This window comes from Podarcis vaucheri (assembly GCF_965113315.1).
Source record: "Podarcis vaucheri genome assembly, chromosome: 16".
In the NCBI taxonomy this organism is placed as follows: Eukaryota; Metazoa; Chordata; class Lepidosauria; order Squamata; family Lacertidae; genus Podarcis; species Podarcis vaucheri.
Window position 1 is genome coordinate 30,160,620 of NC_138754.1, and position 17,866 is coordinate 30,178,485.

At 48.7% G+C, this 17,866-nt stretch overlaps 2 protein-coding genes and 1 long non-coding RNA gene across 3 annotated transcripts in view; 2 read left to right on the forward strand and 1 right to left on the reverse strand.

Annotated features, from left to right (window-relative positions):
* Positions 1–17,866, forward strand: part of LOC309521226 — a 274,985-nt gene that overhangs the window by 210,629 nt on the left and 46,490 nt on the right. The window lies entirely within an intron of this gene.
* YDJC (YdjC chitooligosaccharide deacetylase homolog) overlaps positions 1–17,866 on the reverse strand; it is a 120,879-nt gene that overhangs the window by 22,278 nt on the left and 80,735 nt on the right. The gene's annotated exons all lie outside the window — the stretch shown is intronic.
* CCDC116 (coiled-coil domain containing 116) lies at positions 5,906–16,425 on the forward strand. The gene is made up of 5 exons (XM_082203133.1): positions 5,906–6,096; positions 7,326–7,444; positions 9,587–10,129; positions 13,339–14,253; positions 15,514–16,425. The coding sequence occupies exons 2-5, from the start codon at positions 7,385–7,387 to the stop codon at positions 16,387–16,389; spliced, it is 2,394 nt and encodes a 797-aa protein (XP_082059259.1). The 5' UTR covers positions 5,906–6,096; positions 7,326–7,384; the 3' UTR covers positions 16,390–16,425.

Sequence of the window (17,866 nt, forward strand, 5' to 3'; positions counted from 1 at the left end):
ATGACAGGAAGGATTCGAAACCTGAGGAACCAGAGATTCACAGAAGATTGGAAGAAATATACAAACTACTTGAAGAGCAATTGTAATCAACAAATTACACTAGTAGGACTACAGGAAGTTTTGTAAGGAGAAATATATGAAATATTGCAAAGTAGAGAAAGAGTAGAGATATTCGTTATGAGATTTAAATGTAATAGTGAAAGTAAGTAATGTATATTAAGTGATTAGATTGGAAATTTTTCAGATGTGATTGATGGAAGTCAAAAAAACGGTATAAGATATGAAAGTATGTTTAATTATTGTTGAAAATGATATGTTGAAAACTAATAAAAAATTATATATATAAAAAGAGAATCGGTGCCCAGGACTCATGCAATGGAGGGCTTCTTCGTGGTGTCTTCTCAAGGATTCTCCATCTTGCTGAACACAAGAATCGCTCCACTTTCCCCAATTTTTAAAAGTCATCTGCTGAAAGTAAATAGTTTAGGCTTTCTGGGAAGAGCAATCGAGCCTTCCTTTGTCTGCCAGCTGGGGGGGACATCGGCAAAAAAAAAAGGTAAAGGATACCCTATGGGGTGCAGCGCTCATCTCACTTCAGACTGAGGGAGCCGCCGTTTGTCCACAGCTTTCCGGGTCATGTGGCCAGCAGGACTAAACCGTTTCTGGCACAATGGGATACCGTGATGGAAACCAGAGCGCACGGAAACACCGTTTACCTTCCCACTGGAGTGGTACCTATTTATCTACTTGCACTGGCATGCTTTTGAATTGCTAAGTTGGCAGGAGCTGGGACAGAGCAATGGGAGCTCACCCCGTCGCAGGGATTCGAACTGCCAACCTTCCGATCGGCAAGCCCAAGAGGCTCCGTGGTTTAGACCTCAGCGCCACCAGAGCCACATGAAAGGGAGCATCAGAGAGAAAACAGGACAGAAGAAAGAGGGAGGGGAAATGGCCATGTCACAACAACCCTGCGAGGTAGGTTAGGCTGAGAGGCAGTGGCTAACTGCCCCAAGTTGTCCCCCATGAATTTCATGGCTGAGTGGGGATTTGAACCCCCTACTGGACACAGGTGACGCTGTGGGTTAAACCACAGAGCCTAGGGCTTGCCGATCAGAAGGTCGGCGGTTCGAATCCCCGTGATGGGGTGAGCTCCCGTTGCTCGGTCCCTCCTCCTGTCCACCTAGCAGTTCGAAAGCACGTCAAAGTGCAAGTAGGTAAATAGGCACCGCTCCAGCGGGAAGGTAAACAGCGTTTCTGTGCGCTGCTCTGGTTCGCCAGAAGCGGCTTAGTCATGCTGGCCACATGACCCAGAAGCTGTACGCCGGCTCCCTCGGCCAGTAAAGCGAGATGAGTACCCCAACCCCAGAGTCGGCCACAACTGGACCTAATGGTCAGGGGTCCCTTTACTTTTACCTTACTGCTCAGCTCCACACCCAGACTTGCATTGTTCTCATATCGTCCTGTAGATGGCAGCAGCCACACATCAGGCTACCTGCGGTTCTGAGGACAGCAGTAGAGACCTGAACTGCTCTCTCCCTCCAACAAAGGGCCTCTGGAGGGTTTCATCCTGCACACACACCCCAGGAAGAATGCCACGGCAAAGGGAGCTTCAACTATCAGCCAGGAAAGGAGCAATGGTCTGGATGTTGCCTTCTCCCCTCCCTATCAGAATTGCCTTTTTTGCCATTGTAGACAGGTCCAGTGAGGACAACCTGTGACCATCAACTCTCATCACCCTTGAGCACTGGCTGGGGCTGATGAGAGTTGAGAGTCCAATGACACCTGGGAGGGCTGTGCGTCTCTCTTGCCACTACGTATAATAATATAAAATTAGAACAGAGCCTACCTTTATAAATACATCTGGCAGAAAACTCCTATCTACCTGTAAACAGACATCTCTTGCAGAAAAATGGCAAGGGAGTTGGGGAGGGGCATGGCCAGTGGTCAGGAATGATGGGGACTTGGACTCCAGCAACATTTGCTTATTTATTTATGTTTATTTTATATAAAAGATAAAGGACCCCTGGACGATTAAGTCCAGTCAAAGGTGACTATGGAGTTGTGGCGCTCATCTTGCTTTCAGGCCGAGGGAGCCAGCGTTTGTCCACAGACAGCTTTCCTGGTCATGTGGCCAGCAGGACTAAACCGCTTCTGGCACAACGGAACATCGTGATAGAAACCAGGGCACACAGAAACACCGGTTACCTTCCCGCCACAGCGGTACCTATTTATCTACTTGCACTGGTGTGCTTTCGAACTGCTAGGTTAGCAGAAGCTAGGACAGCAACGGGAGCTCATCCCGTCGCAGGGATTCAAATTGCCGATCTTCTGATTGGCAAGCTCAAGAGGCCCAGTGGTTCAGACCACAACACCACCTGCGTCCCTTGGTTATTTTTTATACCACAATCAAAGTGGTTACCAATCTCCCCGCTATTCTCTCCCATGACCAAACACATTACCAACTTCCTAGAGTTTCCCCTTCCTACTCCATGTGCTCTGGATACATCCAAATCCAGGATTGTGATGTGGCAGGACAACTCCTCCAATGGGGGCTGTGTGATGACAGCCTTGCACTTGTATGTATATAGGGAGATAAGCACTGTTGCAATAAAAGGAAACGACAAGTTGTTCGTTTTACAAGAATCTTTTGCCACTTCATCTAACTTCCCGCTGGGCAAGGTGGTCCTTCAGACGTTGGGGGAGGGACCACTATGGGAGCTGGAAGGGGGCAATTCCACAAACTTCTTCCCACTTCCAACTCTGTTATTGTCTCTGAATGGTCGCTGTGAGACACAGGGGCTGCATTAGACTGGCCTTTGACTAGATCCAGAGGGGCTCCTCAGACATTCTTATGAAATTAGGGCTGCAAGAACATAGCAGGCTGCCTTATGCCACTGGTTCAGTATTGTCTGCACTTACGGGCAGCAGTTATCCAGGGTTTCAGCCAGGGGCCTTTTCCAGTCCTATCCATAGCTGTCAACCATCCCTTATTTGGTGGGAAAGTCCCTTATCCCAGAGCTGTGTCCCGCTGCTGTCCCTTATTGATAATGTCCCTTAAATTTCCCAGGTTTCAAAGGAAGCAGCTCCTCTCCATCCCTCCCTGCAGGCTCCAACTGTGTTGCTTGGCTGCGTTGCTCAACCAATAAGGAGTCTGAGAATGACTGGGGGTTGGAGCTTGCATGCCTTGTGCCAATCAAATCAGCTGTGTTGCCTGGGGACTCGCCTTTGCTCAGCGCTTCCCAGCAGAGAGGTGACGGTGGTTTTCTTTGCTGCATCCCCTTTGCTGGGTTGCTGCGCTGTGGGAACCACCGCTTGAGGCTTCGTTTGGCTGCTGGCTGGGCTTTCTGCCTTTGGCTCGGAGGGGCTCGGAAGTTGAACATACCTGTGCTGGGAAAATCCCTTATTTTGGCTGCTGATCCCTTATTTTCGAGGCTGCTGGCCCCTTATTTTCAAATCTGTAAGTTGACAGCTATGGTCCTATCAGAAGTTGCTGGAGACCTTCGACATGCAAAGCAGATGCTCTACTGCTGAGCTACCAGCTCTTCTCTCCGTGGCAACATTGGTCCATTTAGCTCAGCATTGTCTCCACTGACTGGCAGCGATGGCCCTTCCCCACAACTGAGCTACTAGGGAATGCTGGGAAGACAACCGTCTTCCCCCAAGCCAGCCACGCTTTCTGCTCACGCGGCTCCTCTCCCTCCCATCCCTGTTCAAAATCTGCCATTCTTATCAGCTGGAATGTTGTCTTTGACGTGCCAAGACGCAGCAGACAAGGAATCTTTTGTAAAACTCACACACACATACCAGAACTCTTTTATTCTTTTTATGAAGGGGAATAAATCCAGGCCATACACAAAGGAATATGCAGCCAAGCGGCATTCTTCCTGCAATTTTTGCCTTACAGATAGTTGTGTGGTGTGTTGGGACGGGCATGAAATTCAGGTTTCTCTAGTCGGGGTCCCAAACCTGCCGAAAACGTATTTGTGCACCGGCGTGTGAGAGAAAACCAACCTGTAGCCGATGAAAGCTTGCATAAAGGGCAAGGGATGTTTTTCATCCCCCGGGGGCTGCAAACTCCTCAGGGCAAACCACTGGAGGCTGCATGCTAGTGGGCAAAAGTGGATATTCAATGGCACTTGGGAGACTCTTCCACCAAGCGCACAGCCCCAGCTTCCAGTCTGGTAAGGTAAGAAACTGCCTCATACCAGGTCTCCACTGATTTCTCCCTCCAGCCCAAGCTGACAGCGGCTGGCTAGGATCTGGGGCTGAAAGTTTCCCATTGCCTCCTACCTGATCAATTTTTCAAAAAGAGGAGATGCTGAGGATTGAACCTGCGAACTCCTGCCTACGAAGCAGGCTCTCTGCCACAGAGCTATGGTTTTTCAAATGGACAAGTGGAGGCAGATGCGGATTTTAGAAATGCCAGCTCAAAGCAAAATAATAATAATAATAATAATAATAATAATAATAATAATAATAATAATAATTTATTATTTATACCCCGCCCATCCTGCTGAGTCTCCCCAGCTACTCCAGGTGGCTCCCAATCAAGTGTTAATAACAATACAGCATTAAATATTAAAAACTTTCCTAAACAGGGCTGCCTTCAGATGTCCTTTAAAAAGAAGATAGCTGCTTATTTCCTTGACATCTGATGGGAGGGTGTTCCACAGGGTGGGTGCCACTACCGAGAAGGCCCTCTGTCTGGTTCCCTGTAACCTCGCAATGAGGGAACCGTCAGAAGGCCCTCAGTCCTGGATCTCAGTGTCCGGCTGAAGGATGGGGGTGGAGATGCTCCTTCAGGTATACAGGACTGAGGCCGTTTAGGACTTTAAGGGTCAACACCAACACTTTGAATTGTGCTTGGAAACGTACTGGGAGCCAGTGCAGATCTCTCAGGACCGGTGTTATGTGGTCCCAGTGGCCACTCCCAGTCACCAGTCTAGCTGCCGCATTCTGGATTAATTGCAGTTTCCGGGTCACTGTCAAAGGTAGCCCCCCGTAGAGCGCATGGCAGTAGTCCAATGCCTAAATCCTGCCCTGTCTTTTAGGACAACATCTGATCCAGGCTCGTAATTCCTTCTCTCCTGCCCATTTAATAATAGCTGCAGCTGGGTCATACACAGCTTTATTTTTCTAGAGAAAACTAGAACTCACCATGAGAGCCGCCCCTGTTCTCTGATATTGGCCATGGTGCCCACCTGAGAGGTGCCGGAACTGAGTTCCGGCTGAAAAAAGCCCTAATCAAACATGTCTGGAGGATACAAAGAGTGCCTTTCAGAAACATGGAATGTATAGCTCCCCTCTGGCTGTGATTTCCCTCAGATTGTGCTTTCAGAGAAAGATTTCCAAGTCTAGATTTCTTGCACCAACAAACTAGCTCAGTGTTTGAGAACCTCAAGTTCAGGGCATAGATGCACCACTCTAAGCCTCTCCCTATCAGGTACCTGATGTGCTCATCAGACCACACCTCCTCTCCAGGCCACACCCCCTCTTCCAAGGCCACACCCCTCACCAGATCTATTTTGGATCCTCCTTTGGTGGTTTGGCTGGTAGGAGTGGGTCCTTGATCTCTGCTCATTAGTCTCACTTATCTGGATGGAGGGCTGAGAGGGGTGTGTCTGTGTGTTTGTAGAAACCAGCCGACTGTAGAAAGGTAAGATTGGCGTTCATTGCTCTGCCCCCCACCTTTTGCCTCCGGCCACGCCCACCCCTCACACCTGGCCCTCTGGGCATTGCTTAGAAGGGAATGTGGCCCCTGATCTGGAAAGGGCTCCCCACCTTTGCGCTAGTTGAACTCGCGCTTTGAGAGCTGGGCTATGCGATAGGAATGTTCTATGCAAATGGATGGAATCGCACGGGCAAACAGACAGGATCCATTACCTAACAATGACAGAGGAAGGTTCTCTGAGAGGCATAAGCAGTTCTTTGGCTTCCGTGTGAACATTTGAGGCAAGAGACTTCCTCACGTTGGCAAAACCCCTCGATGCTAGGGAGCCTGTTGGGCAGGATCCTCAAAGAGGAATTTGGAGAGGTAAAGAAACCCCAGGCTCACCTCTCATAATCTGGGATTTTTCACCCTTAATGAACACAATTGTGAGTAGCAGTTTGGTTTTTTTCAAAAAAGGCTGGCAGATCGAGTATGGGACGTACTTGGGTTTGGTTGTCATACGTGCATTAGAACTGGGATTTATCTACCGTATTTTTTGCTGTGTAAGACTCACTTTTTCCCTCCTAAAAAGTAAGGGGAAATGTGTGTGCGTCTTATGGAGCGAATGCAGGCTGCGCAGCTATCCCAGAAGCCAGAACAGCAAGAGGGATTGCTGCGCAGCGAAAGCAGCAATCCCTCTTGCTGTTCTGGCTTCTGGGATTCAGAATACTTTTTTTTCTTGTTATCCTCCTCCAAAAATTAGGTGCGTCTTATGGTCTGGTGCATCTTATAGAGCGAAAAATACGGTATATTAATTGCCTCCGCTTTCAGAGTTTCTAGCCCTCATGAAACCAAGTGCAGTAGCACCAATCTGGAATACTGCTGCTACTGAAATCTAACAGGCGACTACAATTTCGATATTTCACCTCCTGCTTAAAACTATTTGGTTCCACTGAGTGTTTTTATAGAATTGATTGAGCATAGCTCAATTTGTTCTGTTTTTATGGCTATGTAATTTTACAACGTTTTAACGGTTTTACTGTATGGCGTCATGATGTTTTGAAAGTGCGGGCGGTTTATAAGTATTATATATTTATATCGAAATTAAACCCTCTGTCCCTTGCCAGGTCCACATCTTCGCTCTTTTGCTACCAAACTCCGATTTCATTCACACACCAAATATTTCCCCTCTACGAAAATGTTGATGAGCGCTTTCCTTCCTAGACCTTTCATCAGGAATTCACTTTTGAATTCACTTTGTAAAATAATAGTAAAGGTAAAGGTAAAGGGACCCCTGACCGTTAGGTCCAGTCGTGACCGACTCTGGGGTTGCGGCGCTCATCTCACTTTATTGGCGAAGGGAGCCGGCGTACAGCTTCTGGGTCATGTGGCCAGCATGACTAAGCCGCTTCTGGTGAACCAGAGCAGTGCACAGAAATGCCGTTTACTTTCCCGCTGGAGTGGTACCTATTTATCTATTTGCACTTTGATGTGCTTTCGAACTGCTAAGTTGGCAGGAGCTGGGATAGAGCAACGGGAGCTCACCCCGTAGCGGGGATTCGAACCGCCAACCTTCTGATCGGCAAGTCCTAGGCTCTGTGGTTTAACCCACAGCACCACCCGCGTCCTGTAAAATAATAACAACACTCCTATTTTTGTGTGTCTGTTTGTGCAGGAAGAGGAGACAGAAGGTGTGAAAAGAAAGGAGGGGACAGCCGCTGTCCTTTCAGCACCATGGTGAGTCGTAGATATTCCGGCTATCTGGCAGATGATGAGAGCCTCAGGGGACCTCAGGTAAGGCCCAAAGGGAGACAGAAATGGGTTGCTCTTGGCCATCCCATTCAAGGAAGGGGAGTCACCCAAGCTGAGTCAGTGTAGTGGTTAGAGTGTTGGATTGTGACCTGGGAGCCCAAATCCATACTCAGCCATAAAGCTCACTGGCTGACCTTGGGCCAGTCACTGACTCAGCCTGTAAAGGGGTTTTGAGTTACTCGTGTGTAAACTGTCCCTGTTAGGGGTTTTATTTCCCTTGGTTAAACCGTCCTGACTGCACAGCCCATCTCAGCGTGGCTGCCTCAGTCGCTAGCAGAATCTGTCTGTGGGCGTTGCTTAAACCTTTTCCAGCATAAAAGCTGTCTGACTCCCAGTCGTCTCCGCCTCTCACTGCGCGGGAGTCTTCTGCGCAGGGAGGGCGTGGGTAGTGGAGGACCTGTGCTCTCCTCACTGATCTCCAGAGAAGAATCCCGGAGCTCTACCTCCGCTTCCCCCATCTGCCCCCCTTGGTCCCTGGTGTTACGCCGATTTCCTTCCTCCTCTACCAAGCTGCGTCTCCCCCTGGTGCTGGTTCCTTCCCCTGCAGAATCTGGGAGCCTCTCCTTCGCCTCTCGCTCTGATGTCAGTTCCCTGACTCAGCCTAAGCTACCTCACAGGGTGGTTGTAGGGGTTAAATGAGGAAGGGGAGAACCGAATATGCCAGTCACCTTGAGCTTCATGGAGTAAAAAGTGCCCTCTGGTGCTGCCCTACTTTGACATTGGACTTGTCAATCTTAGGTGGCAGGAGGGGGTGGCAGGACTGAAAATGGTGGGCAGTAGCAGAGCCAGCTACCACCCAGGATACCTCAAGGACTGCTTGATCTCTTATATTCCTGCCAAATCGTAGAGGTATTCAGGGGAGTCACTGTTAGTGGTTCCCCATGGATGCATAGCTCATTACCACTAGAATGCACAAGTTGAGTATTGTGGGCCCAGTTTTAAGGAACCCGGTTTTATCTGAACCTACCTGAATTTTGGGGACATGGGTGGCGCTGTGGGTTAAACCACAGAGCCTAGGACTTGCTGATCAGAATGCCGGCGGTTCGAATCCCTGCGACGGGGTGAGCTCCCATTGCTTAGTCCCTGCTCCTGCCAACCTAGCAGTTTGAAAGCACATAAAGTGCAAGCAGATAAATAGGTACCGCTCTGGCGGGAAGGTAAACGACGTTTCCGTGCGCTGCTCTGGTTCGCCAGAAGCGGCTTAGTCCTGCTGGCCACATGATCCGGAAGCTGTACGCCGGCTCCCTCGGCCAGTAAAGCGAGATGAGTGCCACAACCCCAGAGTCGGCCACAACTGGACCTAATGGTCAGGGGTCCCTTTACCCTTTACCTTTACCTGAATTTTGCAATGCGGTTCTCCAAAGAATATGCATCTATGAACGAGAAAACATGCACAGAATGCATACATTAGTGAAAATAACATACACAGATGCATTAGATTTTAAGAAAATTGTTTACAAAAACGTGTATATTAGTCAAAACTGCATGCAAACCTGTGTTCATCAGGAGAAATTTGCACTCTGCCAATATATTTTCATGGGTTTTTTTAAAAAGGCAAATTGCTGCAGAAATGTGGAGAGCTGAAATTAAGATTGAAAAATGAGAAAACTAGGGAACCAAAATTGACAGCTTTGTTGACCTCTTACTGGGGCTAAGCACCACTCAGCTGTCAGTAATGTTTGCTTCTGATGGCATTGGTTCAACTTGTAAAACCCACTGAGCTTCAACAAAAGCCAACTGAAATGTAAACATTGGCTTTCAATGAAAAATTCAAATAATTGTAAGAGGAAGTGTTACCATTTAAATTGCTAGCATGAAGTAGTGATCCCCAACAAAGGAAAGGAAAGCAGTGACTAGCCTCTGCCTGCTTGTTTCCTCACACTAATCTGCCACAAAAAACTTGAAAGCCTTATTATCACCTCCTCCACTCACCAGAGCTGCCAATTACCCAGGCCTAAGCTGTCATAATTCCTGCTCTGAAAAAAGTCCTAGAACTACACACCCCTGTGTTTTCCCCTCCACTATATCACTGCCTACATTGCTGGCGTTACACGCATTTTTGATACAGTCCCAGTAACTTCAGACCCGATTCCCCTTTTCACCCTGGTTTTTCCTTGTCTACAGCTGAGACAAGGAGATACCTCTGACTGGAGGAACATCCTGAGGCCACCTTCCCGCTGCCAATTCCGGGACCAGTTCGCCGCCACCACAGCTTCTGAGTTCAAAGCTTTCAGCCCAGACAAAGGGAAACGAAAGCAGCGCTCCAGCAGTCACGGCGAAAGCAGCCACCTCGCCAACGAATTCTCGGAGTTTGTGGATTTCTTAGCTGACGAGGAGGTCCTGGAAAGCCTTCAGAACATCGTGGAGGATGCCGTGCGGAAGCTGCGGCGAGTGACGACCGAGGATGGAGACCCGATATTTGATATCGAAGAAGAATCTGGCTCCAGCATGGACAGCAGGTCGTGGTCTTTCTCCTGCAGCTCGCAGTCTAGGTACCACACCACCTCGGCCACTTCCAGCTCTGAAGACGACTGGGAAGCATGTCTCACGAGCAGAAGGGAGCCTAGGCTCGAAGGAAAAATGTCCCTCCTGGATAAATATGCCGCCAGGCTCCCGAGGCTAGATGAGAGGCCCAGGGAGGGAGTTTCCGGAGGATTCCACGCAGAGGTATTTGGAGGACTTTCTTGACGGATCGGACCTCCCGCACCGCGCTGAGAGTTCCCCGCTCTGATCCAGCCAATGTAATCCATGCACGGAAATAAACTTCTGCACAAAATGTCTGGATCCGCTACAGAAAAGCCTGCTATGTGTGTGGGGGGAGGTGTTTACGGGTGCGGAAGTGGTGTACTATATCCAGCAATTCCATAATGCATGTGCAAGGACATAGGATGGTTGCATATTGTTGCACCACAGGACCCAGCAGTAGAAAGGGAGCCTTTTCTTTGCAGTTCTTTTCCAGCCACATGCCTGGTGGCCAACTCCTCCTGGAGCCATGGCTTTGAGCCTTTTTCAGATCACTGAACGCTCATTTCATTTACTGAGTCAGGTTGCAGACAATATCCTGCACAGACACTTCTGTTTTTCCCTTTGCAATCTCCTACTGTTCTCATAGCGGTGCAGGTTCTTAGCCCTCAAGGCACTGTATGTTGTTCCTGGGGTGTGTGTGTGATGTGATACTTTCAAAGCCAGTGGCAGCATGGCAATTGGAAAGGCTCTCTATAAAACTTGAGTGTCGCAGGAACCTACTGGACAGTGCCTGTGACGCAGCTAATGACAGATGAAAGTCGCAGTTGCACTCCAAGCTTGAATTATGTTGTGACCCTAATGCAGGGGTGGGGAACCTCTGGCCTGTGGGCCAAAGCAGGCCCATCAAATTGCCCAATTTTGCCTGTCAAGTTTTCTCCAAATCATGCTCACCTACCCAGCAGCTGACACCACCGGTGTTGTCAGCTGATGGGCAGGAGGACAGTGTTTAATCTGACATTGGCTGCAGAACCAGGAATGAACAGGATCATGCAGCCTAGACAGCAGGATTTAATCCCCATTCATCAACTGATGAATGAAGATTAAAGCCCTCGAGTGGGTGGTGGGGTTGCAGAGGGGAGAAGCCACTTAAAAGAGAAGCCGCTTTAAGACATTCCCCGCACTCCCAACTGGAGCACAGAGACTGCCTTAAAGCAGTTACCTTTGCAAGTGTCCCTATGTTCCCCATTTAAAGCGCCAACAATAAGGGGTTAAAAGGAGAAGCATGGGCAAAGCCACACAGGGGAGTTTAACTGGTGGGTATCCCTCCTCCAATAGGAACGCGGGTTGCGCTGTGGGTTAAACCACAGACCCTAGGACTTGCCGATCAGAAGGTCGGCGGTTCGAATCCCTGCGACGGGGTGAGCTCCCGTTGCTCAGTCCCTGCTCCTGCCAACCTAGCCGTTCGAAAACACGTCAAAGTGCAAGTAGATAAATAGGTATCACTCCAGTGGGAAGGTAAACGGCGTTTCCGTGCACTGCTCTGGTTTGCCAGAAGCGGCTTAATCATGCTGGCCACATGACCCGGAAGCTGTACGCCGGCTCCCTCGGCCAATAAAGCGAGATGAGCGCCGCAACCCCAGAGTCAGCCACGACAGGACCTAATTGTCAGGGGTCCCTTTACCCTTTACCTTTATCCCTCCTCCAAAAAAATAACTGTCAAATCTGGTCCATGAGGCCAATCCTGATAATGATCTGTCCTGTGGACCCTAAAATGTTCCTCCCCGCTGCTCTAATGCTATAGAGCTCATCCATCAACAATGAATGAACAATGCCCACATCTATATTAAGGAATCCTTCCATCTGCAGAAAGGCTCCTCGATTCTAATTCCATTGTGCAGGGACAGCATAGCAGGCATCCACAACTGGATGCACGGACTGAAAGAGGGGTACAGGCTCCTCCAGACAGGTGTTTTATTGTGAGTGTATTCTGCAACATATAACAATAACAGTGAATTAGTGGCATATTGATTCTGCTTCAGTTTGTTCCGCGATGTTTCCCAGTGCCACTATATTGTTCCTGTCCGGGCTATAGCACAAGAAAAGGGGGACAAAAATAAACCAGAACATTTGTGCTATAAAACTTTCTGAGATTTCAGCAGGGAGTTATGGGATGTGCACTGATTGAAAAGGAAGCAGTGTGGCTCTCCCAAAACTTTTTGCAGGGGTGAATATGACTGAAAGCGGGAACACATGTGACCTCCCTGATAATTCCGTGTGCACAAATCGTCGTGAATGCACAATAAAAAAATGACACCTGGAGGGGCCCGTGGAAGGGGAGGGTGAAGAATAGTCATTCCAAGATGAGAATCACACTTTTCACGAATGGTACCTATTGTGTGATCACTTATTAATGTGCAGCGATTATCACAGGTCTCCTATAACAACCTTTCTTTACTTTCTTTCTTTTTACTATTCTGCTGTTTGCCCCTTTTTGGAGGGCAAACCAGCAGGAATGGTTTGATGTGATAAAAAAAGGAAAATGAAAAAGTCGGGAAATAGTACCCAAAGACACAGGAGAATGTGGAAATTGTCCAGAGAGTCATTCCGATTGATTGATTGATTGATCTGGGTTGCTAAATCTTTGTAGGGGTAGACCAGGAGTAGACAACCTGAGACCCTCCAGATGTTGCTGGACTCCCATCAGTCCCAGCCAGCATGATCCATGGTCACGGATGATGGGAGTTGTAGTCCAGCAACATTTGGAGGGCAAGAGGTTGCCTACCCTTGATTCAGGGACAAAAGTCTCTACTTAGGATGCAAATCCTAAACAAGATGGGAACACTGGCCGCGCCTTTGCTAGCTCTGTGAAAGAGCACCTGTTTTCTACGCAGGAAGGTTCAACCCCTGCTGGAAAAGAACCCTGTCTGTAACCTGGAGAGCTGCTGCCAGCCAGTGTTTACAATAATGAGTTAGATAGGTCTGACTTTGCATGAAGCAGCTAAGAGAGAGGAAGAGCAAGTGTGCATTTGGACAGTGGTTGTCCAAAACCCCAGGGAACTGCACCCCAGTCACTATACACCAGTGCTTTTCCATCTTGGGCCTTGAGATATTGCTGGACTAAAACACCCACCATCCCCAACCAGCTTAGGCAAAGGGTAACGATTTAGTACAACAACATCTGGGAGCCTAAGGCTGAAGAGCACTGGTGTGGCCAGTATTGAGTTAGATGCACCAATCGTTTGGTTCAGCGTAAGGTGGTTTTTTACGTTCCTCCGTTGTCTTATCTGGGAGTTATGAAATGGTCTGTTCCCAGCTTCCACCTAGAATATCCAGACCGTACACATCCCCTTTTTACTTGTTTTGATGCTGTTATAATATACTTTCTTTTCTCTTCCTTTACTCGCTTGCAGACATTTTCAGAACGATCAGGGGACAGTTATTATTTCCGGCAAGAACACTTCCACATTTGGGCCAAACTGGCAGAGTCTTTCACTAAGCTACACCCCCCGCACAGAGATTATTTTGCAAAGTTCAGGAAACAGATCCCAAAGCAGACGATGTCCGTAGAGTCCCTGCACAAGGAGATCACCAGTGTTCTGAAACGGCCCACGCCCAGCAGCATCCCCTTGTACTATCCAGGAAACGAACCTTTCTCGGCCCTAGATTTCTTGGAAGAAAACAAAATCCTCGCGGCTCTTCAGTGCATAATAAACCAAGCGGTCCTCAAAGTCCTGGAGGTGACAATGGCGGATGGATTCTCCTTTGTGGGCGCTTACGACGAGCAAGGTCACCCTCTGCTGCCGTGGGCCTCTTCAATGGAGGAGAGCGAGGAAGGCGAGGAAGGCGAGGAAGAAGAGGAGCAGAGGAGCGGCTCAGCCGACTCTGAGAGCGGAGAGGACACGTCAGAAGAGGGTGACTCCAAATCCGAAGAGGGGAAGGAGGGAGAGGGGGGAAAGAAGAAGAAGAAAAAGAAGAAGGGGAAGAAGAAGAAAGACAAGGGGAAGGAGAAGGAGAAGGAGAAGGAGAAGGAGAAGGACAGGGAGAGGGAGAAGAGGAAGAAAGCAAGGGGGGAATCCGTAACCCCATCCCCGGAAGAGAAGGGCAAGCCAAAATATACACCACCAGTCCTTCCGAAATCGAAGCGGAAATCTATGGGGCCTGAGGAAGCTCAGCGCAAACCCAAATACGTGCCGCCTCCGCTGCCGAAAACGAAGCCAAGGCCGCCGCCAGAGGAGCCCCCACCCAAACCGAAATACGTCCCGCCCCCGCTTCCGAAACCAAGACAGAAAAAAGACTCTACCCCAGGAGTTGCTGAGTCCAAACAGGTACGTAAATTTCTAAAGAAAGGGAGGCTGCGGCCTACCTGGGGAGTATGACAAGGGTCCCGCAGGCCTTACCCACTAATAGAGATGGGGGGGGAGAGAGAAGGTTTGAATCCGTCAACACTTAAATTTGCTTAATTTCCGCTTTCCAAAACACTATGTGAACTAAAACACAGCCATCCTTTGAAATTTGCACTTCTTCTGAATTTTGCAACGCTGTTTTCCAGCTGAGCGATGTATTGAAAAATAAAGTGTGAATGAAAATGCAGGTATTAGAAACAGGAATAATCAAAATGCATTGGCAAAAATAACAGTCCAGTACCTGTTTTTGCTAATATATAGTTAACTCCAACCTGCTGGGGTGATTGGCTGGTGGCTCGCCAACTACATTCTTTCTGTGGCCCCTCTATGGGGCTGAGGAGCCCAGTTATGTCACCCCTCGACTTCAGATCTGATAGCCTCTCACCCTTTTTTGAACACCCTCCTTGTGGAGTGTTTCCTCAGTCTCCTCTGTTCTCCCCTCACCTTGGGAATCCTCTGGGCTGCCACCCCTGGTCTCTGAGCTGCCCTCCTGCCCCAGAGAGAGATACCCCCTCACACTGCCCCACAGGGGCCTGGGAAGCACCCCCTGGCCAGCCCCAGAGGCACCATTTGCCTGGGGAGTTTGTAGCCAGGGCTGCTGCAACAAACACCTGTGCAAACCTTTGGGTGGCAGAGATGTGAGAGGGCATCAGAGGAGGGGGGAGAGGAAAGAGGGACAGAAGCTATTATTGCCAATGGCACGCCTGGCCATCATTCAAGGCACCCCAGGGTGCCACGGCACACTGGTTGAAAACCACTGTCCTATGGCATTGTTAGGGACGCAGGTGGTGCTGTGGGTTAAACTACAGAACCTAGGACTTGCCAATCAGGTCGGCGATTCAAAACCCTGCGACGGGGTGAGCTCCCGTTGCTCAGTCCCAGCTCCTGCCAACCTAGCACTTCGAAAGCACGTCAAAGTGCAAGTAGATAAATAGGTACCACTCTGGCGGGAAGGTAAACGGCATTTTTGTGCGCTGCTCTGGTTCGCCAGAAGCAGCTTAGTCATGCTGGCCACATGACCCGGAAGCTGTATGCCGGTTATCTCAGCCAATTAAACGAGATGAGCACCGCAACCCCAGAGTTGTCTGCGACTGGACCTAATGGTCAGGGGTCCCTTTACCTTTATGGCATTGTTAAGTAGCTCTTTCAACACTTTCTGTCTTCCCTTTCCACTGTTCCAAGCCTGCTGTCTCAAGGCGTATCATCAGCCCCAGCGACATCAAACGTGCCCGCCTGCAAGGCAAGCCCCTCCCGAAGCAAGCCATCATTGATTTCCTGATTGAAAACGCAGCCAAGCTCATCTTGTACAAGTACAACTATGAAACCCTTCTTTCCGAGAAGCTGGGCTTCATCTCGGTTCCCGTAACCAAGGTCCTGCTGGAGATCATGTTCGGCTACAAGAGGGTTAAGGGCAGTGGGATACGGCTGTCGTCTCAAATCGACTGGTCAAAAGTCCACGACGAGATCTACGCACCGCGCAAACCGAGGCCCAAGACCCCGAAGCAGAAAGACAAGAAGAAAGGCAAGAAAAAGAGAGTCCTGTGGGACCTGCAGAAAAAATCGGGGGAGAAGAAGAGCGTCCTGTTCAAATCCGACATGCCCACTGGCAAAGTCGTGGTGATGAAAAGCGCCGTGGAGAAGGAAGTGAAGTCAGGCATACTGCATAAAATAGAGTCCAGTAGCCTGCAAGAGGGCAGCCAAGAAACAGATATTTTTGATATAGTTGCTTTCGGAGAGGGTGAATCTGAGGAATTATCTGTAGAGGGCGAAGGACTTCCAGACCAATTCGTATCAAGGAGATCTATCACTTCTGAAGACAGCAAAACCTTGCTTGAAGCTCCAGATTCTGAAGACCAGTCGCCACTCGCTGTGACGCCAAAGGCATCGTCTTCTCAAAAATTAAACATAGACCCTGACGGGGCCAGAGGGTCAGGGACTGTTTTGCCTGAAGTAGGAGCTCCGAGTCAGAACTCTGGAGAACATTTGAAGAAACACTCATCATCTCGAAGGTCTAGCCTCAGTGAGGAAGGTAGCAGAACTCATCTGCCTAAAATCTAAAACTGGTATAATAGCAATAAAGCATATAGGTTTGTATACCCTCGTGGTTTTGTAATTTATATGTACTGTATATGCCCACCTACGGAGTCTGTGGAAGGTCTCAGACAAGAAGTCCATTAGCGGACGAGAGAGAATAATACCGTATTTTTCGCTCTATAAGATGCACCAGACCACAAGGCACACCTAGTTTTTGGAGGAGGAAAACAAGAAAAAAAATATTCTGAATCTCAGAAGCCAGAACAGCAAGAGGGATCACTGCGCAGTGAAAGCAGCAATCCCTCTTGCTGTTCTGGCTTCTGTGATAGCTGTGCAGCCTGCATTCTTTCCATAAGACACACACATAGTTCCCCTTACTTTTTAGGAGGGAAAAAGTGAGTCTTATATAGCAAAAAATACGGTATTTTCAGATTGTTATTTTATAACCTCTTTTAGCTTCCATTGTGGTGCATGACATTTCAGAGCGGTTCAGAACCTAAAGCAGGGAGGTTGACCCGTTAAGGCAAATGGGACACTGCCCCGTTTACCTCTGCCCTCATCCAACCCTTACCTGCCTGCCTTCTTACTTACAAGTAGTCCACTGACCATGAGCTTCCTCCTCAGTCTCAGTTTTGACCTTGTAGAACTCGGTAGGGAAGAGGATGGGGGTAAAACTAGAATGAGTTGGCCATGCTCCACCTGCTACTGGTCTGCCTGCTTTCTACTCTCTGCCGGTCCACCACCGAGCTGGAGATCAACAGGTGCCAAATATTTTATACTTGCTTTAGGTAGAAATTCCATAAATGTCCGTAATTTATGTGCCTAAGGTTGAATCCAGCTCAGTGAGGCCTTAATGAAATAATGGACTCAAGTTGGTACTCAGCATGGGTTTCTTCCATATGTTGTTGGGCTATAACTCCCATAATTCCTAACCATTCATCATGCTGGCCGGGGCTGATGGGGTTTGTAGTCCAACAACATCTAGAGGGGACCACACTGGCTTCTCTGCTCTAGAATGACCAAATGCAAAACCAAAGCAGACCCATGAAGATAAAGCTGGCTTGATTTTCAATTCGTTTGCTATGTTTTATGGGATAAAGTTGCTATTTAGGACATGGCTGAGATAGCACAATACCTCACTAGGGGACAGATTTAGTCCCATTTCATGGGTATCCCTAAGCATACCCTTCTACTTTCTCCCTTATAATCAGGCATAGGCAAACTAGGCCCTCCAGATGTTTTGGCATTACAACTCTTATCATCCCTAGCTAACAGGACCAGTGGTCAGGGATGATGGGAGTTGTAGTCCCAAAACATCTGGAGGGCAGAGTTTGCCTGTGCCTGCTTATAATGAACTAACAGTCTCATACTTGGTGTTGCTTGGGAATTCCAAGAAACCAAAAGAGTGGTGCAGTTGTGAAAGCTTAAGTCCAGTATCTTGATTCAAAATGGTACCCAACTGTATCCAAACATAGACAGAAACTCACTCCTTGATCTCAGG